General features: G+C 37.6%; 1 protein-coding gene across 9 annotated transcripts in view; it reads left to right on the forward strand.

The window, feature by feature from the left end:
* Positions 1-21,063, forward strand: part of HERC1 (HECT and RLD domain containing E3 ubiquitin protein ligase family member 1) — a 217,521-nt gene that overhangs the window by 108,378 nt on the left and 88,080 nt on the right. For 8 of the 9 annotated variants that reach the window (XM_073303562.1, XM_073303563.1, XM_073303568.1 and 5 more), the window contains 9 exons: positions 5,182-5,453; positions 6,344-6,559; positions 9,826-9,946; positions 10,222-10,459; positions 11,642-11,850; positions 18,471-18,626; positions 18,822-18,928; positions 19,187-19,297; positions 20,244-20,420. In XM_073303562.1, coding sequence (XP_073159663.1) covers positions 5,182-5,453; positions 6,344-6,559; positions 9,826-9,946; positions 10,222-10,459; positions 11,642-11,850; positions 18,471-18,626; positions 18,822-18,928; positions 19,187-19,297; positions 20,244-20,420 — 1,607 coding nt within the window. The remainder of the gene's footprint in view (positions 1-5,181; positions 5,454-6,343; positions 6,560-9,825; positions 9,947-10,221; positions 10,460-11,641; positions 11,851-18,470; positions 18,627-18,821; positions 18,929-19,186; positions 19,298-20,243; positions 20,421-21,063) is intronic. The other variant, XM_073303564.1, reaches the window with a different exon arrangement.

Raw genomic sequence — 21,063 nt, forward strand, 5'->3', positions numbered from 1 at the left:
TTCAGCCTACTTCAGAAATGTGCCAATCTCTTAAATCTGTAAGGCAGCCATGTGGAGCAACACACTGGCTCTTGTTAACATTAGGCACTTGACATGTCTGCAGGTTCCAAGTTTGAAGAGCAGTACTTCAGTCTCTGACTGTCGCAGCTGACATTGCTTACTCCCACCACCCAGAGAGGATACTGCTCTCCAGTCACATTTAGTGGGATCCACAGACACATACTTGAAGAACAGTTACTTACCTTACACTAACTGTTCAAAGCGATTTCAGTGTGGATTTCATGACCCATCCTGTGTATCTGCTTTTTGGAGTCCTCTAGCAAAGACTTTGGATTGCAAGGGAAGTGAGGTAGGTAGTGGCTGTCCCTCCCTTTATCACTTAGCACAAGGAGACACATGCATGGCCCCAACAGACACTGATTGCCAAAAAGTCCAGCCTTGTGTGCATGAGGTGCACATGGACCTATAGTGGGATCCACACTGGCTACAACATCTTGAAGAACTAGTTACGTAGGGCAATTAACTATTGTTTTTTCTCCTCATTGCGGCTCAAGGGAATTGATTATTGTGACTTGTTTAAGGTCTTGGATTTGTTAATTTTGTTTTGTAGGGAAGAATATTGTTGATTTAGGGGATTGATAATGGAGCTTTAGGACTCTTACTTACCAGTTTGAATGATGAGTTAGTGCACAGAGATGTTAATCTTCTGTTTGGGAAGGAAAAAGAGCAAATGGAACCATGCTGTACCGTAGGAAGTATTTTTTGTTCCTTTTGGTTATACTGTGTTCCTTTTATTTGAAGAGAAACATTTAATCACGTAGCCCCATTTTGGGGATGAGCAAGCTCTTGAGTGGGTTACATCTCTTTAGAAATAGTGTATTTCAGATAGTTTTGTTAAATAGTGAGTTACTGAACTGTCTTTCCCTGCCCAATTCCTCTTTCCCAATAGCTTAACGCTCACTACTTCCCATGGTCAAATTTAATGTGTGAACGTTGCTCCCAATCGTCATCAGCAACATAGTTAGTGAGCGGTGCAAGAGTTGCTAAAAAAAGTGTTTGCCCTTCTTGGTGGTTCTGTAGGTGGGTGTGGAAGGAAAGCTTTGCTTTTTCACCTACATGAACCTCAAGTTCTTGTTAGATCCAAAAATGCAAGCAGGGACTGAGTGGCTAATTCTCCATTCCCCGTTTCTTCAGATGCTCCACTTGAGCAGTAGCATGACAACAAGGCCCCTTCTTCAGCTCTAGGATCCTTTGGAGCTCTTATACCCACCCATTACTACTCAGATTCTAGAAAGCCACCATCAGCTTCCACCCCAACAAGGTAGAAATCCCTCCAGAAATCTTCTCTAAAATGCTTTTGGCTATTGGAGATGGAGACGAGCGATTAGCATCTTCCCTGGACCTCCCTCAGCCTTCTCTTCTCCTCTCTTCTGTCTGTTATTGATTCATCATCTTCAGTCTTGCCAGACCAGAGAGAACCCCCAACACTGATGTAGCTCAGTAGGCAGCACCCTGTCTGCATTCTTTGTTCTTATCCCTCTGATCTTTTCCCCAGTTCCTTTAGGGCAGGAAAGAGTGAGTGTTAATGCATCTAAATGGTCGTTTGGGCAAGAAAACACCAGATTCTGCATATACATTTCTAGTAAATGCACACGTAGTAAATGCACACACATTTAGACATGCAATCACACATACATTTTTGTGGGCAAACAAAACCAAGAGTCGCTGTCTCAATCTGTTATGAGTTGGTATGTTGCACAAATGTCTGTCATGAGGTGGTATATTACACAGATGTTCTTTAAGTACAGTGTAGTGCTTGCCTCTTAAATTTCTAGTAACTTGAATGATAACCAACAGGACACAATAGTGCAGATATCTTACATCTAAAATATCTACTGTTGTAGTAATTTAAATATTTTTCTGTACCTGTAGTAGTGAGTGTAGTTCTGAATTTTTGAATTAAATGATTGTGACTCTTAAGTATGAATATTAATATATATAAGCATATAGATATAAATGCAACAGAAGAGGAAACACAAAATCAAAAATTGTGATGCAGAGAACTTACAAGGTTTGTGCTGCCTAGATGATATACACTAATGAATATTGTTACCAAGAAAATGCTTTCTTCAGAGTTTGCTTGTTGATGTTTTTCATGCATGGATGAAATGCAGATAGATCAATTAAATTTGAGCCAGGGTAATATGAAGAAAGAGATTTTATGAATGTTGTCTTTTGTATCAAATGTCTCCTTTTGTCTTCTGATTCTTATGTGGTAGTGTATTTACTCCTTTTTGGCCAGTTGAGCCCCAGAAAAAAGAAGAGCTTCAAGCAAGTACATGATGGCATGTTTATTTTTTTTTCCTCTATAGCTTCCCTACATATTTTATGTTTTATAAAGTATGTATTGCAGCTGTGCCACATTCATTTTGACAACTCCATTATTAAAAGCTAGCTTATAAGGACAAGTAAACGTTCAGTCATTTTTCATGTAAGTTTCAAGATTATTGCTCTGTGGATTTTTTTTTAAAGTGTAACTGTATTTACATGGTCTGAAATGCTCTATAAGAAATCCTTAGTGTAACTGTGTAGGTTCTCAGAATGTCATCACTATCTCCCAGCTAAGCTAATACAGAGTGAAATATTTCATTGTTTGAATTTTTACTTTAAACGTTTTTCTCAGAACATGAGATTGATTTTTTTTTTTTGGTTCATTCTTGTTTTATATATGCTAACTTTTGAAAAAATTGTTTTGTTCCAAACTTATCCTATTTTAATATTACATTCATTTAAAAAAATCTGGCTGTATTCATCTGGAATCCTTCTTCATATTCATTAATTTCATTTTGCTTGTCAGAGTCCTTGATTTTTCTCATCCTTTTACACGCTTCTTTTTTTTCAATAATGGCAGTTAAATTTTTTAATTGGTTTTGAAATTTTTCCCTCTGTATCAACGTTTTTATGTTGTGGTTCAGTAATATCAACTGTTTTCTTCAAAAAAAAAAATTTCTATTAACGAAATTTAAAATTCACTTAATATTTTGTCAGACCTTGATGATAGGGTAGCATAGTTTTAATAAACTGTTTTTTTCCACTGCTTTTTCTCTACCAACCCTTTGATGTTTGAAGCCATGGGATGAGAGTCTGTGCTGTGCTTTTAAAGGTTCAATGCAGAACTCACAGTTTGGTGTGAAGGGGAACTAAGATGCCTTTAAGCCAGCTTTGTGCCTTCCTGATCCTGGGTTGCAGTAGGAGGTTGGAGAGGCCTTTAGTGTAACTTAGGCAGCCCAGGGGAGGCCTCTCAACCTTAGAGTAGGCTACTCTGTGGGCCATACCAGTGTCCGGAATTTCTACAGTGCTGTGTGTTTGCCTCCAGCATGCCTTCTCTTCTTGGGCTTGCAAGGGAGGGCTCAAAAGGCAGTCTCATGGTTGTTTTCATCAGTGCTTGTGCCCACAGCATCCTTCCTTGGTCAGGATCAGGGATTTTAGGGTCCATTTACACCACTCTGGCCCTTTTGTTTGTTGTAAAGGGGCTGGAGCAGAAGTGTGGATCTCACTTGTGGTTTCCACATATAACTGAGACAAATACTCATGCTAATTGTGGTCACTTTTAGATGCTCTGATAATCTAAATAAGTTGTGGCTAAGCCATATTATGTACCACATTTGGAAAAGGAAATATTTAAAACCTAAGATGTAGTTGTGGTCAGTTGTGAAAGTAAAAATTTGGATTGTTTTGAAAAGATTGAATTTTCTGATTTAGAATTTGTATAACTGAGTTTTAAACCCCATCCCCTGCAAATAGTGTTTTAAAACAGAAATGCTGGTGTAGTTTTGTCACAGTTGTGTGAATGCACAATTAACTTAATTTAGCAATAAGGATATGACTCTTTAAATTATGTTTGTGGTTTCAGGCTCACAAGAGACATTAATACTGAATGATGCCAAGGTAGCTTACTTAGTATAAACTAAACTCCTCAGACTATTTAAAATAAGTGTATCAAATAAAATCTAAGTTAGTACCATTTTCTGGGTATCTCTTTGTCTGTCTCCATTCATTGTCTGTCTATAGATTGTAAGCTCCTTGAAGTAGGAGCTGTTTTTTGTTTATATCTTGTATTGCACCAAGCACACTAAGTGACGCTTAGCAAAAAAAATAAAAATAAAATACTGATTACCAAAGCTAAAGTTATAGGGTGAAATGCCTGAGCAACTGTGACTTCATTTACTTAGTGGAGTTGTACCCACTTTTGCCAGAGGGGCATTTCACCCATAATCTTATAAACTTCGTCTGCAATGGAAAATGACCCACTGCTGATGAGTACCAGGAACTTCTGCAAGACATGGTTTAAGTACAGATGTAGACCAGGACCGGACAGCACTTCATTGATCATGGTGTGGTTTGAAACTAAACCATGTTCCACACTGATTCAGCTTTTTGGGGGCACTTGTCTTCATTGGGTAGATATCCTAGAATAGATGTAGTCACATACAGTTATTACAGGAAATATCAAGAAGTATTTCAAAGAGAATTTCATGAAATCAAAATTATAGTTTGTAGACATAACATATATGTAATTATTTTATTGCATTTAAAATACACCACCCACTGACACATAATCATGACAAAGTAAATGTTCTGTATAAGAGTGAAGTATTTTTGTTGGTTTACTTCACTCATGAATTTTGTAAATATTTCATCCAAAACAGGCTATAAACCACTATGTCGTTTTGCCTATAGAAAAGATATAATAGCTTGAGTAAAATAAAATCTTGTTTTACAATCAAATCTTAAAAGAAATACCTTAGTGTACAATTTCTTTCGTTGCAGATCTTTTCTTCACCACTGTTTGCCATTTAGCTGCATAGCATTTTTATTCAGTGTTCTAGCTTTAAGCTAAATGGTTTGAGTGGCTTTGCCTTTTCTTTTTTTCCTGCGGCAGGTGTTGTTGCTATACTGCTTAAAGGATATGTAGTAATAGAAATGTGGCCTTCCCTTTAGTTTATTATACTGCTATCCTTTAACTGAGGTGTTTTGCTCTAATTTCTTAATGCATGGTATAATTAAACATAAATGCCCATTTCCCACCTATTTGAACAGCAACAGCTCAGTCTTCACCTACTGTCAAAATGCAATGTTCTATTGAATTGGAATTTATGGAATTTTATATTTTATATTTAGGAGCAATGCACAGTCAAGTGGAACCTCTAAGTGACTCATGGGCTCGACTAAAACACAGCAGAGATTGGTTGTACAGCTCCTCTTACTCATTTGTTGAATCTGATTTTGATCTTTCAAAATCCCTTGGAGTTCATACTTTGATTGAAAATGTTGTCAGTTTCGTAAGTGGAGATGTAGGAAACTCACCAGGTTTTAAGGAGCCAGAGGAAAGTATGTCTACTAGCCCCCAGGCTTCAGTTATTGCAATGGAACAGCAGCAGCTGAGGGCTGAGGTAAGTTATAGTTACTATATAGTTATTATTTTTATATTCCTTGTGTACTAAACTTTAGATGGATCTTAACTTCAGAATGAATCAATATGATGGGGCTGACTCTTAAACTTCTACTGGAAAATGTTTTGAACCACAAAGCATATTTTATTCATATTTTCTCCCTTCTTTGTTACAAACTTTAACTGAAGCTGCTGCTTGTTTCAGTATTCTTTAAATATATAGTAGGCTGAACTTTAAGAGCATTCTTTTCACTTAACATGTTTGAAAGAAGAGAAAGAAGTACTTTCTGGAATTCATAAAAACTATGTAAGATGCTGTTCTGTAAACTTGAAATATTTCAGACTTGAAGACAATTATCTCAGGTGTGGTAAATTTATCAGTGTTGAAAACAGACAAGTTAGGATATTTAAAAGTTTCAGTGGAAGCTTGAAAACGCTAAATCTTTGACTTTCTTAAAACTCTGAAACCTTTAAAATGTAGCTGTCACTATACTGCTCCTGGAGCCTAAAGTTCTTAAGCATCATGTTTGGCTTGTGGAGCTTAGATTAGAAACATTTTAGCTGTGATCCAGGGATCAGGAGGCATCAGGGTCAACAGCTCAGAATTTTTCTTACAAAACCAACAAAAAATATACCTACCTCAGGAAATTTAAATGTAAAAACCACAAGAGTTTTATCCCCATGATATATAATGCAAACAAAACCCTTCCATGATTTAATGGCCATATTACTCACAGTTGACTACCTGCTATTTTATTTATGATTTACAGGTAATCTCGTTATCAATTCTTAAGGTATTTCAGTTATTAAATACTTCAATTAACAGTCCTTGTTATATAAAATCTAAGTGAAGTAAATCAGTTTTTTTCATTTTCTTTTTTTTCTTTTAAGCTTCGTTTGGAAGCACTTCATCAGATCCTAGTATTGCTGTCAGGGATGGAGGAGAAAGGTAGTGCCCCATTAATGGGAAGCCGTCAAGGGCCAGCATTTCAGTCTTCCTCACTACTTACTTCTGTTAGACTACAGTTTCTAGCTGGATGCTTTGGTTTGGGCACTGTTGGCCTTGCAGGAGCCAAAGGGGAGAGTGTCCGATTGCATCACTATCAGGTATGAAATGTACTTACATAGCTTGAAAAAATAGGTTCTTGACCAAATTTTTTCGTTCAATAAAGCTGTTTTAATATACAGACACTTGTGATTCAGAAAGTTTTAATTTGAAGATGTTAATGACTCTTATTTTAGTCTGTATCAAAGACGGTAGGAGAACAAACTAGAATTATGTTCACTTGAGGATATTCACTGTATATTTTATATCTTGAACAATGTTTATTTGGAGCCCCAAACTCTTCCCTATGTAGAAACCATTTTTAAGGAGGACAGTGTTTTGATACAGTTTAAAACAATGACAAACATTAAGAGCACTCCTGCGAATGTTCTTATCTGATTGTCTCCTGCACCAAATACTAGAGGAAATCCAAACTTGGCCACAATGTTCTGTGGCATGTCTGTATAGCCTTCCCCCCCTCCAGATTCTCTGTTTCCTGTGGTGCAAGTAGAAGGGTGGTTCAGCATTGCCACCTTATTCCTTGCAATCCCAGCTTTCAAAATTGATTTTGTTGCAGCAGCAAACAGGATTTCTTCCTTGTGCTCCCATCCTCACATTCTCCGCTATTCTTTAGGGGGCTAACATTTCCAGTGCTTTGATCTCTGAATTGGACCATTCATCAGGCTGTGTTAGAGGGCTTATTCCTTCACCCACTTACTTCCCTGGTCCTTCTCACATGAACAGAGAGCAACAATACCCAAAGTCCAAAGGTGCAAACAATTCGATGTTTATTGGTGTGAACTTCCAGCAAGCATGATTCCAGTTTCCTTCCTTAGTATCCTCCTTCCCAGCTCTGACACCACAGAGCCTTACACCTGTGTCCCTGTTCCCATTCCTACCCTTAGCCAAACATGATTCCAACTTCCTTACTCCCATTCCCATTTCCCCCTTTAGCAAAACATGATTCCAATTTTCTTACCCCCATTCCCTGTTCCCATCTCACAACCCACATGCCCACCCCCACCCACACCCAGTCACTTCCTCATTGACTACAGATTATATAGTAAAACTTGAGTTCTGCTTAGCTATACCTTAACCAATCATTTTCCTGAAATTTAACTAACCAATCCTAACATATTGTAATGTGATTATGTAATCAATTATATCCCACCACCTTAATTAGTTTACACCCAGCAAAATTAATTATACGCAGACAGGAACAATCACAGAACCAGACAGAGATTATACAGACAAACAATAGCAAAGTGGGAACTACAATGACAAGACAACGCAGAAGAGAGGATTTCACATCCCAGCTATTGATAAGTGAGTTCTTGCGAGACAGGATGCTATCAAACTAAGTTTCCTTTTACATTTTCTAGGCACTTCCCTTTCTCTGGAGGTGATAGGAATACAATCCTGTCCTGATAGTGCCTAACAGCCCAATAGCACCTTATTTCAATGTGACTAGTTTGGAATGTGAGGATGTGACCGTTTGCTTCCCAGCTTATGGCTGCCTCTGCTGCTTAGCCAAAGGCCTGAGCCTAAGCACAGGGCCACAAACTGTCACAGTAAGAGAAGGCCCTTACACTGGCAGACAGTGGTTTTGATTCTTTCTTTTATACCTCTGGAACTAGCCAAGTGATAAGAATACACCTAAATTCTTAAAGTACAGGCCTTTGCAGACAGGCCTGAATATCTATATCCTAACAGGCTGCTCTGTTTGTTCCCCCTTCTCAAGTCATAGTAAAGCAGTCTGAAGCAAGCCAAAGGGAAAGAGATGCTCTTTCTGTGAGGAGACCCTCACAGGAACCACAGAAAGGGAGCGCTGCCATGATCACTCCCAGTTCAGTCTCTTGCTGTTCCAGGGGAAGGCGCTCAAAGTTTGGACAGCTTGTGGAGGGCTCTGCATTCCCCCCACATCATGCTCCTCCTCATACACACCAGCTGAGACTCTTCTTGAGATACATCCGCAAGGGTGGGTGAGTCTTTAGGTTTTGGGACTCAGCAAACCCAGTCATCATCACTGATCAAAGATCTTCAGGGGTAAGCCTAAAAATGATCCCAAATCTCCCAGGTCAATCCACCACTAAAGAGGAAAACTCTAGAGCAGTATTTCAGTTTAAGTGGATAATTAAGTCACTTTGGTAAGGAATCTAGAATGATAGCATCACTGCACTCTTCTCCTTCCCAAGAGAAAGTTCTGGAATCTCTTAGGAATATCCGGTTTCAGAGTAGCAGCCGTGTTAGTCTGTATCTGCAAAAAGAACAGGAGTACTTGTGGCACCTTAGAGACTAACATTTATTAGAGCATAAGCTTTCATGGGCTACAGCCCACTTCATTGGATGCATAGAATGGAACATGTAATAAGAAGATATATACATACAGAGAAGGTGGAAGCTGCCGTACAATTAATTAGCCTGTGTGTGTGAGTGATATATATATATATATATATATCTTCTTACTATATGTTCCATTCTATGCATCCGATGAAGTGGGCTGTAGCCCACGAAAGCTTACGCTCTAATAAATTTGTTAGTCTCTATGGTTCCACAAGTACTCCTGTTCTTTTTAGGAATATCCCTGTACGCTTCCCCTCTAGATTATATTTTGTACGGTGAAGAGTGCTCCACTCTTGTGAGCACAAGAGATAAGACAGCATGGATATTGTGGAGACTCAAGCTTCTGCACATCCCCTTACCAACTGCAAGAGATGCCCAAAACATCAAACCATTTTGGCAGAGGTTTTCTTCGGGCAATAGAGCTCTCTCCCTCCAGGTGAAAGATCAAACAAACCTAACCTTTCACTGAAATACATGTAGCCCAGTCCTTGAATTTGGGAGAAAATGCTGTTGTCTTCAAATAACAAAAGTGAAATTAATCTGTTTTAAACTGCATCAGTGAGAAAAGCCTATTGAGGAAGTTGTAGTTTCCACATACTCAAATTAAACAAGAGGCTGTGTCATACAATTAGAGTGGTCAGTGAAACTCAGTTTAATACTACCAGACCTCCTCCTTGCTTGTGTATGTATTACAATAATAATAATTTGCACTTACATATCATTCTGTATCTGAGGATGTTAAAAGCACTTTGTAAACTTTAATGACTCATTTTTGTAAGATAGGGGAAGTATTACCGTTGTTTTACAGGTATGGAAACTGAGGCAAACAGTATTACTGCTGTTTTACAGGTGAGGAAAATGAGGTAGAACTCCAGGTCTCCAGAGCCCTAGTTCTCTGTTTTAATCACTAGTCTATGCTTTCTGTTCCAATAGTTGAAAAATTAAAATGTGTACGATTATTACAGTACTTATTTGTTTGACTCAGGATGGTATCAGAGCAGCCAAGAGAAATATTCAGATTGAAATCCAAGTGGCTGTGCACAAGATTTACCAGCAATTATCTGCTACGTTGGAGAGAGCTCTGCAAGCAAATAAGCACCACATAGGTAAGTGGAGAACAAGTTTGAGAACACGTGAATCATGTGAGGGGGTCACAATGGAACACCAAAAGACCTGTACGTTATATACAGTGGGATTACAAAAGATGAATAAAAATAAAAAATCACCTTACTGCTCATGCTGAATTTGTTGAGGGCATAACTAGTGGGCTTTCATTCTGGCACGTTCCTCAAGCATTACATTTTTGTTGTTAAAGACCTAGCTATTGTTTCTGAGTTATTTAAGTACTTTGATTCAAAAGCATTTTTTATTTTTATTTTAGAAGCACAACAGCGCCTCCTGTTGGTAACTGTCTTTGCTCTAAGTGTACACTATCAGCCTGTTGATGTCTCCTTGGCCATTTCCACTGGTCTACTCAATGTACTATCACAGTTGTGTGGCACAGACACAATGCTTGGACAGCCACTGCAATTGTTGCCCAGAACTGGTATTTCTCAACTCAGCACTGCTTTGAAAGTGGCTAGTACAAGGTTACTTCAAATCCTTGCCATTACCACAGGGTAAGAATTCAAGACTTTTTTTCCTAGATGATAATTCACCGGTAGCTCTTTGAACAGTGCCTTTTTAAAAATAACAAAAAAATGTTTTCAGAAGAATGTCTATTTGATGGAAGAACAGTGTTCAGAAGCACACTAGCTTAAAAAAAAGAGGAAGATTTGACAAAAATGTTAAACGGGTATTAATCAAATCAATGTGTACCCTTCCGATAAAATAGCATAACTAGCTGCTATGTAAGGATTTGAGTTTGGGTTCAGTATCCTGTGCCTACAAGGGTTGTAAGCTTGATCTTCCTGTATCCTCCTCATTTTTCCCTGCTTGGTCTTGTCATGGATCCCATCACTCCAGCTGATGAAGCTTTATGTAGCTCTCTTTGGAGGTCATTTGTGCTATTCTGATGCATAATTCCCTCCATTGTTGTTAGCAAGAGGGAGACTCCATGCTTCTTCACAGGGTCTAACAGATTTCCTTGAGTGCTGCTAACATTTGCTGCTGGTCACGGGAACAAGGGACCAGCCTTATTCTTACTGAATTAGTTTAAGTGCATAACTAATAAAGAAAAAAAAGATAGGGGAGAAAATAAGGGTTTCTGATTTTGATCAAGAGTATTAATATTCAGTATGTATCACTTCTATTTAAATGTTTATAAAGTGTAAACACTCAGCTGCTGTCCGTCATTAAGAAGTGCTGTTGTGGGGCTGTGGTGGTGATGTGATTTTATGCACTAAAGGGTTGATCCAGCACCCACGGAAGTCAATGGAAAGGCTCCCACTGTGTTTAGTGGTTTTACGATTGAACTGTAATCACCTTAATTTCTTAAAACTGGGGTTCAGATCCTAGTTTGTCATAAATGAAAATGAGTTGGCTGGTCTCATCTAATCCTCATTTGCCACACTGTGAAACGTTAAGTAATTTAACATCACTAACAGTTTTTGCTAAAATGAGACTGAGGACTGGAATATCAGAGTGCTAAAGTTAGTGGTGAGGTGCAATGCAGAATGAGTAGGAAAGCAATTGGGGAAGTGCCCAACAACACTGTAACTGATTACAGCCTGTGCTACGTTAGTGCCTCATTTTCATGTGCACTGAATGTGTGCATAATGAGAGTTTTGTAATGTACATGTCTTAAAATGATTTCTACTTGGAATAGCTCTGAAATGTTTTAATCTTTGTTTTTCACAAAGAACTTATGCTGATAAATTGAGCCCCAAAGTGGTCCAGTCTTTGCTGGATCTGCTATGCAGTCAGTTGAAGAACCTGTTATCACAAGCTGGCGTGATGCTTATGGCTTCCTTTGGAGAAGGTGAAGGTGAGGAAGATGAGGAGGTGGAGGAGGAGGAAGAAGAAAAAAAATTAGATTCAAACGGAGATAATGAGAAGAAAGACTTCAGAGGTACCATGTTTACACCATTTTTGTTATATTAGAATTAATCTTTTCTTTAAAAAAAAAAAAAAAAGAGGGGGTTGGAGGGCGGACAATAAAAGCCTAACTCTCCACTATTTTGCCTTTTGTGTGGTCTTTTCCTCCTGTGCAGAATAGAATGAAATGCTACTGAATAAGAATTCTCCATTCACATAAGTGTTACACCTACTTCGTGCATACGTAAAGGACTAAACAAGGTGCAAGGTGGTGGAGAATCAGGCCCATTTCCTCCATTTCCATATTTAGGGAGAGAATATTGTTCCCCTCCAGCAAATAAGATTGTTATAGTGGTTGTGTTTTGCACAATTGTAATTTAAGGAGCTGAATTTCCCATAATATAGGCAGAATTCTTCTCTGGGTTCCTCTCTGGTTATCGCTATCACATAGTCCACATTCAAAATTTTCTATAGCTATCAACCTATTTCATATTCTGCAGGGAGTGCAGAGTGATTTGATGTCAAAAAACTTAGCCTAACCTTTATATTCAAGGGTCTATAGTTGTCTTTAAGAAAAAAGCTCCTCCAGTATAAAAGTAGTCAAATAATGTCTTGTCCCTTAAGGAACCTATTTTGTATAATATGATATAAAAATATTTAATTTCTAGGGAAATTGTGTGTTTTAAAAAACAATTTACGGAATTTTACTTACTTTTAGATGTGTGTTAGGCAGGGCTTTGAAGCGGAGCCCGGAGCTAGAGCGCGGAGTAGTGGAGCTGCAGGTTTTTGCCCGGAGCTGGAGCGAAGCCGGAGCACAGAAAATCTTGACTGCTCCACTGCTCCAGGTTTTTTTTTTTTTTTTTTCATTTTCAATCCAAAACGAATTATATTTAGCAAGAAAGTCCTAAAGGTGCCATAAAGTTTCAGATTGTATAACAATTGATATTAATATCTACTTTACCACTTTACGTAATATGTCACAGTTATTCTCACTTCGGCTGAAATCGAGATTTAATGTACAGATACAAAATTACAAAGTTTTTTGGAGATATGTTTTATTAAAGAATCAGATAATTATGAGACATCCGGCAACACTTCAGACTACTCCCACCCTTGTGCCATGGTTAGGCGAGTACGTACTCGCGTAGATTAGTTAGTTAGATTAGTATGTGTTGATACTTCTTTTGTAAGGGTTGATCAACGAGATTCGCTGAGTGCTGCGATTACGGAAAAGTGTGACGCAAGACGCAACATTTAAGATATCACAAACAGGTATATTGCAAAAAAGATAATGTTTTTGTTTATTGATATATTAACATATCGCAAGAGGTATTAACCACTTAAGCTCATTTCTCACACAGGCTCCCGTTACCGGTACATTTGTTCATTTGTACATGCTCCCGTATCACTCTGGCGGACTTATTTTATATGTCGTCTGTTCTACAGTCGTTTGATAGCGTTGTTTGTAATTTTAAATTTACTGAAAAAGTCATGTGCAGGAGGCATATAAATATACAGTAAACATTTTTGCATAAATTAGGTGTGATTTTTGTGATATATCCAGAGTCATTGGAAAATGTCCAACGCAACTTTTGATAATTTTAAGAAAAAACTTTTCTGTGAACACGTGTCCTAAAATTCTTCCTAAGAGAGCTACAGTCCCTTCAAGGAGGTGATGAAAAGTTAATTTCTGATTAATATCTCAAAAACGTTTTAATATAAAGTAATGAAATTATGTCTGTGTCTTAGCGTTAGTATGTGCTACCATATTACGTTATCCAAAATTATTTAAACCATAGGCGTTCTGAACTGGCGATTTGGTCATTTTTATTTCATATTTCAAGAAAAGCTTGTCATAGACTGTGCCTGGCTACGAGTGGTAATATTATGTTCCATAATAAGTTAATAATTTTTGGTTATTTATTATTATTTTTAAAATTTATGGTTCCAAAGTTGAAAAATAAGTAATAAGTAAAATTGTTTGTATCATTCTAAGCATCTAAGCAGATTAAAATTTTTAAATAGTTTTCTCGGAAACGGTTAATTATACAAAATAAATTAAGAGTACCATTTTAATGTATGTTTCAGCATTAAATCATATTCCAGGGTCATATCTGTTAAATAGTCAAAGATTTAAAAAATATTAAATAAGATTGGCCCATTCCACCAAGTTTAGTTTAAATAATTTTATTTGAATGATGTTGTATGATAGAACATTGGAAATAAACTTTAACGGAAAAGCGGATTCAAATTGCAAGCATAGTCCTTTTAGTAAAGAGAGCAAATTTTCGGAAATATATTTTTCCTTCATCAGGCTGGAAACGTTATACAAGATAGAACCTGTTATATGCTCTATCTTGTATAATCTATTCAGGCTGACGAAGCAAAAACACATTTCCGAAAATTTGCTCTCTTTACTAAAAGGACTGTGCTTGCAATTTGAATCCGTTTTCCCGTTAAAGTTTATTTTCAACCTTGTAACATGTAGCCTCGTTATTTCCCAACAATTAATGTTGTAGAACAGCAATAGTACGAACTAACGCTATGGCACATACCAAATTTTATTGATATATCTATATTAAAGAGTTTGAGATATTAATTAAAAACTTGGAAAATATTTTAAATATTTTTACTGAAAAATGTCATAAGAAAAACTAACTTGCAATTTATAAATACAAATTTATATTAATTATGTATATTAAAAATACTTCATTAAAACTGCAAGAAACATGTTAAAATATTAAAATATACTTTAATAATAATTTTGTGTAAAAGGAAAATGTGATCATTTTTGTCCAGAAAATCCAAAATAAATTCAAAGTACCTTAAGTGGTTCAGATATCACAAGTAGGTATATTATAAAAAAAAATAATGATTTTGTTCATTGCTTTTCGAAGATCATAACAAGAAACATATTTGGATGTGGTAGCAGCACAAGAAGATTTGGCCCTGGCTTCAACAAAAAAATCAAATCTGCCCCCCATGATTGATAGCCGATTTATGGAAAAGGATCTCAACAGTGTCTTTACTTTTGAATTTGAAAAGCCCAAATTTGGGCTTTTGGGAAAAGCAAAGAAGAAATCGGCAACATGCAAGGTGGAAAAGGAAGTGAATGGCGAGCTCAAACCATGTAGCTTCAAGACAAGTGAAGCAAGTGCCATGAAAAGTTTCAACCTTTGGCGACATGGAAAACGTAACCATCCTGAAAACTATGCAGCTCTGGTTTCAAAAAAGGACCAGGAAGATGAGGCAAAACAGAAAGCTAACTCAGTAAATGACGTTCCTCTGGCTCTTTGAAAACTCCTGGAGAAAAGATTTTTTTTGCAGAGCTTCATCGGAAAAGAAACCCAAAATTGAGCAAACAAAACTTAACTCATATTTAAAGTCCTCAAAGTTTACAGTCACCATGGATGCCAATACTTTCCATGAAAGGCTGATGGAAATGGTTTGCTTGAGTTTAACACCGCTCACTACCTTCAGGCTAAAGAACAAAGGATTCCAAAAAGTTGCAGGTGAAATGGGTCTGCAGCTTGGCGTTTCGACAGGGCACGATGCAGTTCGTCATTTAGTTGTCAGCACAGCTGAGTCTGGTCGTGAAGAGCTCAAGAAAGCTTTTGGAGCAAAAATTGTGCTACCTGAAAATGGATGCGGCAACCCGTGGAAAGAGAAATTTTCTTGCAATCAATGCTCAGTACTACAAAGAAGGAAAAGATAAAGCTGTGGGAAAAACCTTGGACATAATCGATACTGAAGGGCGTCATAATTCTTTGTATATGAAAAGTCAAGTAAAAGCTATTTTAGAAAAATTTGGGATCAGTGAAATGCAAGTGCTGAGCATCTGCGTTGACAATGCAGCAAACATGACGTGTGCCATCAAAAATTTCAGCGAGGACAATGAAACCATTTCTACCTCTGAGAACAGGGATGTGGACAGAACTGAAGCTATTTTGCCTGATGAAGGAACTAAAGGAATGGATGAAATTGAACTCAACATGGATGCTGCTGCGCAATGGGTTAATGACCCTAGCCTCATACTTCCAACATGGCTTCATGAGGATGACTCAAAAGTACAACTGATGAGGTGTGGTATTCACTCTCTTCAGTTGGCAATCTGGGATGGACTGAACAAAGAACATGCGAAGAAATTTCTGGCAAAAATTCGCCAAGTCGTCAAACTATGAACCCCAAGTATTCAAAGTGTTCTGCTTGATCTACACGGGGTAACTCAATCATTGGATACTGTGACTCACTGGGGTTCAACATTTGCGATGATTGATCGGCTTCTCGTTTTTCAGTCTTACTGTGAACAAGTGGCTGCTGCTAGAACAAGAGAACTCAAGTTAACAAAAGCTGAATGGGACGAAGTGAAGAACCTGCGAAACCTCTTGAAAAAGCCAAACCAAACAACCGTGAATCTTCAAGTTGTCGATGTAACCCCGGGAGTTTTAATGAAGGAATGGCGAAAATTGTCAAAATTCTTGCAAGAAAATGAGGGATAAATTGCAGAAGGAATTCTATCTTCCACGCAGAAACGCTAAGAGAAACTTTTTGACAATATTCATTTCATTGTTGGAGTTTATGTTGACCCACGGTATCAGATTCTTCTTACCTCAAGAGACATACCAACGGCAAAGGAAGGGCTCCTTGATATTGCTCGACGACTTGAAAAACAAAATCTATTGCTACATTTGAACTCGGCAAAAGAGGTTGAAGAAAACGAAACACAACAAAAGGAGTCATTAACAATCGAAGTTGCGGTTTTGGAAAGTTCACATCATTCAGAAATAGCGGGCTGTTCTCAAACGTCCGTCTCCACTCTGAACTTGTTCGAGCGTCCATCCCGTCTTCAGTCATCACAGGGAAATGGAGAAGATGACGCCTTCGAAAAGGAATTGGATAAACAACAAAGATGCAGACGAGTTTCTGCGATTCATAATTATAATGAAGCATTATTCGAGAGAAACTTTCGGGAAGATTGTGAGGCGATGGAGACTATTGGTAGGCTAAAAGTTGTCTGTGTTTGAGGCCCTTCACAGCTACTCACACCACATTCAAGCTGCCTGTAGAATTGCTTCGAGTATGCCAACAACTCAAGCTAGTGTAGAGCAACTGTTTTCGACTTTAAAGTTAATTTTAAATGATTTGTGGCAGGCTATGAAAGACGACTTGATTGCTGCAATAATTTTTTACAGAATGAATTAGGAATGATTCTAGTTTGTATAATTGTTGATGACATTTAAATTTGTTTTAAAAGTCTGAATAAAAATGTTTTTTCAGAATTACAGTATTCACTTTTTTATTTAGTTAAAAATTAATTTGAGTTGGGGAGCGGAGCTGGAACAGTCACTATCGGTGCCGGAGCGGAGCAATTCAAAAATTTGATTGCTCCAAATCCCTGGTGTTAGGTCATATGACTAGTCACAGGAGTTTGGTTTTTTTAGTAGTAGTTTTGTACCTGATAGATTCATAGCATGGGCTAGTACTGTTGGGTGTGTTTTAACAATTTTAATGTTTTCATTTTTAAAAGTCACCAACTAGTTAAGATAGTAGTATCAACTTCGGAAAAAGACAGGAAACAAAGGAGGGCTTAGTGTTTTGGATCAAAAATCCATTTAAAAGGGAAAAAAGAGCCTCTAAGACAACTGATTACATTTGATGTATGGCTACATTTATAAATGGCTAATAAATGGCTAATCAATTATTACAGATTGTTATAGAATCCAATTGGTCAATAGATTGCTAATAATCTTAAAACCATCCATAACACCTTCTACTCAAGAGTCTAACATTCTTAAAACACTTATTAATCATTTATAAACACTTTGTGAATATACCCTTAATATAAAATGTCCAGAAAATTAAACTGCTACAGACAACTTGCAAATACTAAAATTTTTGTGCCTGATTTTTAAGTAAGGTAGGTGTGCCATTGTTTGCACATAGCTGATTATGGTCATCTATATGCCAAGTACTCTGTGCAGTTATGGTAAACTTGCATATAGCTGTATACCTAATTTATTTTTTTTAAAATAGTCTCTCTGTGTTCCATAAGGCACGTGTGGCTGATTTTGAGTTCAGTAGAACCTCAGAGTTACGAACACCAGAATTACGAACTGACCAGTCAACCACACACCTCATTTGGAACCAGAAGTACATGGGCAGCAGTAGAGACCAAAAGTAAAAGGCAAATGTAGTACTGGGTAAAATGTAAACTACTTTAAAAAAAAATGAAGGGGAAAACAGCATTTTTCTTCTGCATAGTAACGTTTAAAAGCTGTATTAAGTCAATGTTCAGTTGTAAACTTTTGAAAGAACAACCATAATGTTTTGTTCAGAGTTCCGAACGTTTCCATTACAAACAACCTCCATTCCAGAGGTGTTTGTAACTCTGAGGTTCTACTGTAGTTATGATCTGCCAGATGCATGCTGATGCACGTTTTACAGTCTTACAGGATAGCCAAAGTTGGTGGCATTCTGTTGTGAGCTCTCACTGCTCTCAAAAACAAAGTAAGCCTGGAACCCCAACTGAATGTCTGTGAATTTTCTGACATTTTTCATGACCTAAATATTGTGTATATGTAGGTTGTTTACCGCAGATATATCAATCAATTCATTGCTTAGAATTTTTAGCAATAACTTTATTTTACTCTTCAGCTGCACTCCGAAAGCAACATGCAGCAGAACTGCACCTGGGAGACTTTTTAGTCTTTCTGCGAAGAGTTGTTTCTTCAAAAGCCATTCAGTCAAAAATGGCTTCTCCCAAATGGACAGAGGTGCTTCTTAATATTGCATCTCAAAAGTGTTGTTCAGGTATGATCTATTCAAAATGGATTCTCTCTGTGTCTGTATGTATATGTATGTGTGTGCTGTTTCTAACATTCGTTACTTATTCAGCACTCAATTAAAAAAATTAATTGATTTTAGTAAATTTATGATTGTAATCATTATTGTAGTTTTACTCAATGTGTTTTAGTGGTTGTCAGTAACATACTTTTCCTCTTGAAGGAGTACCCCTAGTGGGCAACCTAAGGACCAGACTGCTTGCACTTCATGTACTGGAAGCTGTGTTGCCTGCTTGTGAATCTGGTGTTGAAGATGATCAGATGGCTCAGGTTTATATATTTTTAAATAAACTTTTTAAGTTGTTGTTTTCTGCAGCAAATCTCATACAATAAAAATTTAAATTAAGCCGTGCTTGTTAGATTTTCAGAATTTTGGCCACCCGATGCTCAATGTATTTACTTATCTAGGAATGATCACTACGGATCTTAAACTAGTTACAAAATAGACCAAAATGGTTTAAACCTATTATTTGTTTTTACAAGTTTGGGATTAAAGTGATCTGAAGTATGCTCTAATACATACAACAGGTTGTTGAACGATTGTTCTCACTTCTGTCTGACTGCATGTGGGAGACACCGATCGCTCAGGCTAAATATGCAATACAAATAAAAGAGAGAGAACAAGAAATGAAGCTGCAGGTAATAGTTCTTTTTAAATTTTCATTAGATACTTCTGGGTTATATAATTTGAGGTGTACTTGTGGCACCTTTAGAGACTAACCAATTTATTTGAGCATGAGCTTTCGTGAGCTACAACTCACTTCATCGGATGCATACCGTGGAAACTGCAGAAGACATTATATACACACACAGACCATGAAACAATACCTCCTCCCACCCCACTGTCCTGCTGGTAATAGCTTATCTAAAGTGATCATCAAGTTGGGCCATTTCCAGCACAAATCCAGGTTTTCTCACCCTCCGCCCCTCCACCCCCACCCCCCCCACACAAACTCACTCTCCTGCTGGTAATAGCCCATCCAAAGTGACCACTCTCTTCACAATGTGTATGATAATCAAGGTGGGCCATTTCCTGCACAAATCCAGGTTCTCTCACTCCCTCACCCCCCTCCAAAAACCACTTTGGATAAGATATTACCAGCAGGAGAGTGACTTTGCGTGTGTGATTTTTGGAGGGGGGTGAGGGAGTGAGAGAACCTGGATTTGTGCAGGAAATGGCCCACCTTGATTATCATACACATTGTGAAGAGAGTGGTCACTTTGGATGGGCTGTTACCAGCAGGAGAGTGAGTTTGGGTGGGGGTGGAGGGTGAGAAAACCTGGATTTGTGCTGGAAATGGCCCAACTTGATGATCACTTTAGATAAGCTATTACCAGCAGGAGAGTGGGGTGGGAGGAGGTATTGTTTCATGGTCTCTGTGTGTGTATATAGTGTCTTCTGCAGTTTCCACGGTATGCATCCGATGAAGTGAGCTGTAGCTCACGAAAGCTCATGCTCAAATAAATTGGTTAGTCTCTAAGGTGCCACAAGTACTCCTTTTCTTTTTGCGAATACAGACTAACACGGCTGTTACTCTGAAACCTGTCATAATTTGAGGTGTTTATTTTGTTCCATTTCTGATAGAAGCAGGGAGAAACTGAAGAAGAGGATGAGAATCTTCCTATACAGGAAGTGTCCTTTGATCCTGAGAAAGTTCAATGCTGCATAGTAGAGAATGGGCAGATTTTAACTCATGGCAGTGGAGGTAAAGGATATGGACTAGCATCCACAGGAGTCACTTCTGGGTGTTATCAGTGGAAGGTATATGGAATTAAACGCATTATTTTAATTCTGTCTTCAGTTCTTTCTTTGCTTCAGAAAAATACTTTTTTATAAATAAATATTCAAGAACATACTGTACTACAGAAGAAGCAAAACCTAGTGATTAAAGGACTATTCTCTATCTAAAATAAACTGCACAATGCTGTATTTTGAGTGCTCCTGTTTATGGTGTTACTGAAGCAGATCTCTTAGTTGCTGCTTCAAACCAAGAACATGGCTATGAAGTCCTTTGTTTTTTTCATTGTTGATGGTAGTTTCCTTTTAAATCCACAGTCAGTATAAAAGTCATAAGTTTAAAACAGACTTGCAAAATTCTCTTTCTCCATTGCAAGTAATTTTTTTAGTTTTTTTTTTTGTGGGGTGGGGGGAGCAGTGGGGAAGGATGAATTAATTTGTTATTTATTTATTATCAATCATCATGGTAAAAGGGGGAGTAGATCTTGTATCTGGCCTAGTAAATTTTCATGGCTTTTTTTTTTGCAAAACTGTCTTCTATAAATCCCATTTTTAGGGTAATTAGACCAAATGTTTTGAAATTGTATTTTGGCGTAAGGCTAGATTTTGGGATTTGGAATGTGGATCTATCCCCTTTCTCCAAGATGTATCTTCTCTGATAGTGAAG

This window comes from Lepidochelys kempii, chromosome 10, assembly GCF_965140285.1.
Source record: "Lepidochelys kempii isolate rLepKem1 chromosome 10, rLepKem1.hap1, whole genome shotgun sequence".
NCBI classification, from domain to species: Eukaryota; Metazoa; Chordata; order Testudines; family Cheloniidae; genus Lepidochelys; species Lepidochelys kempii.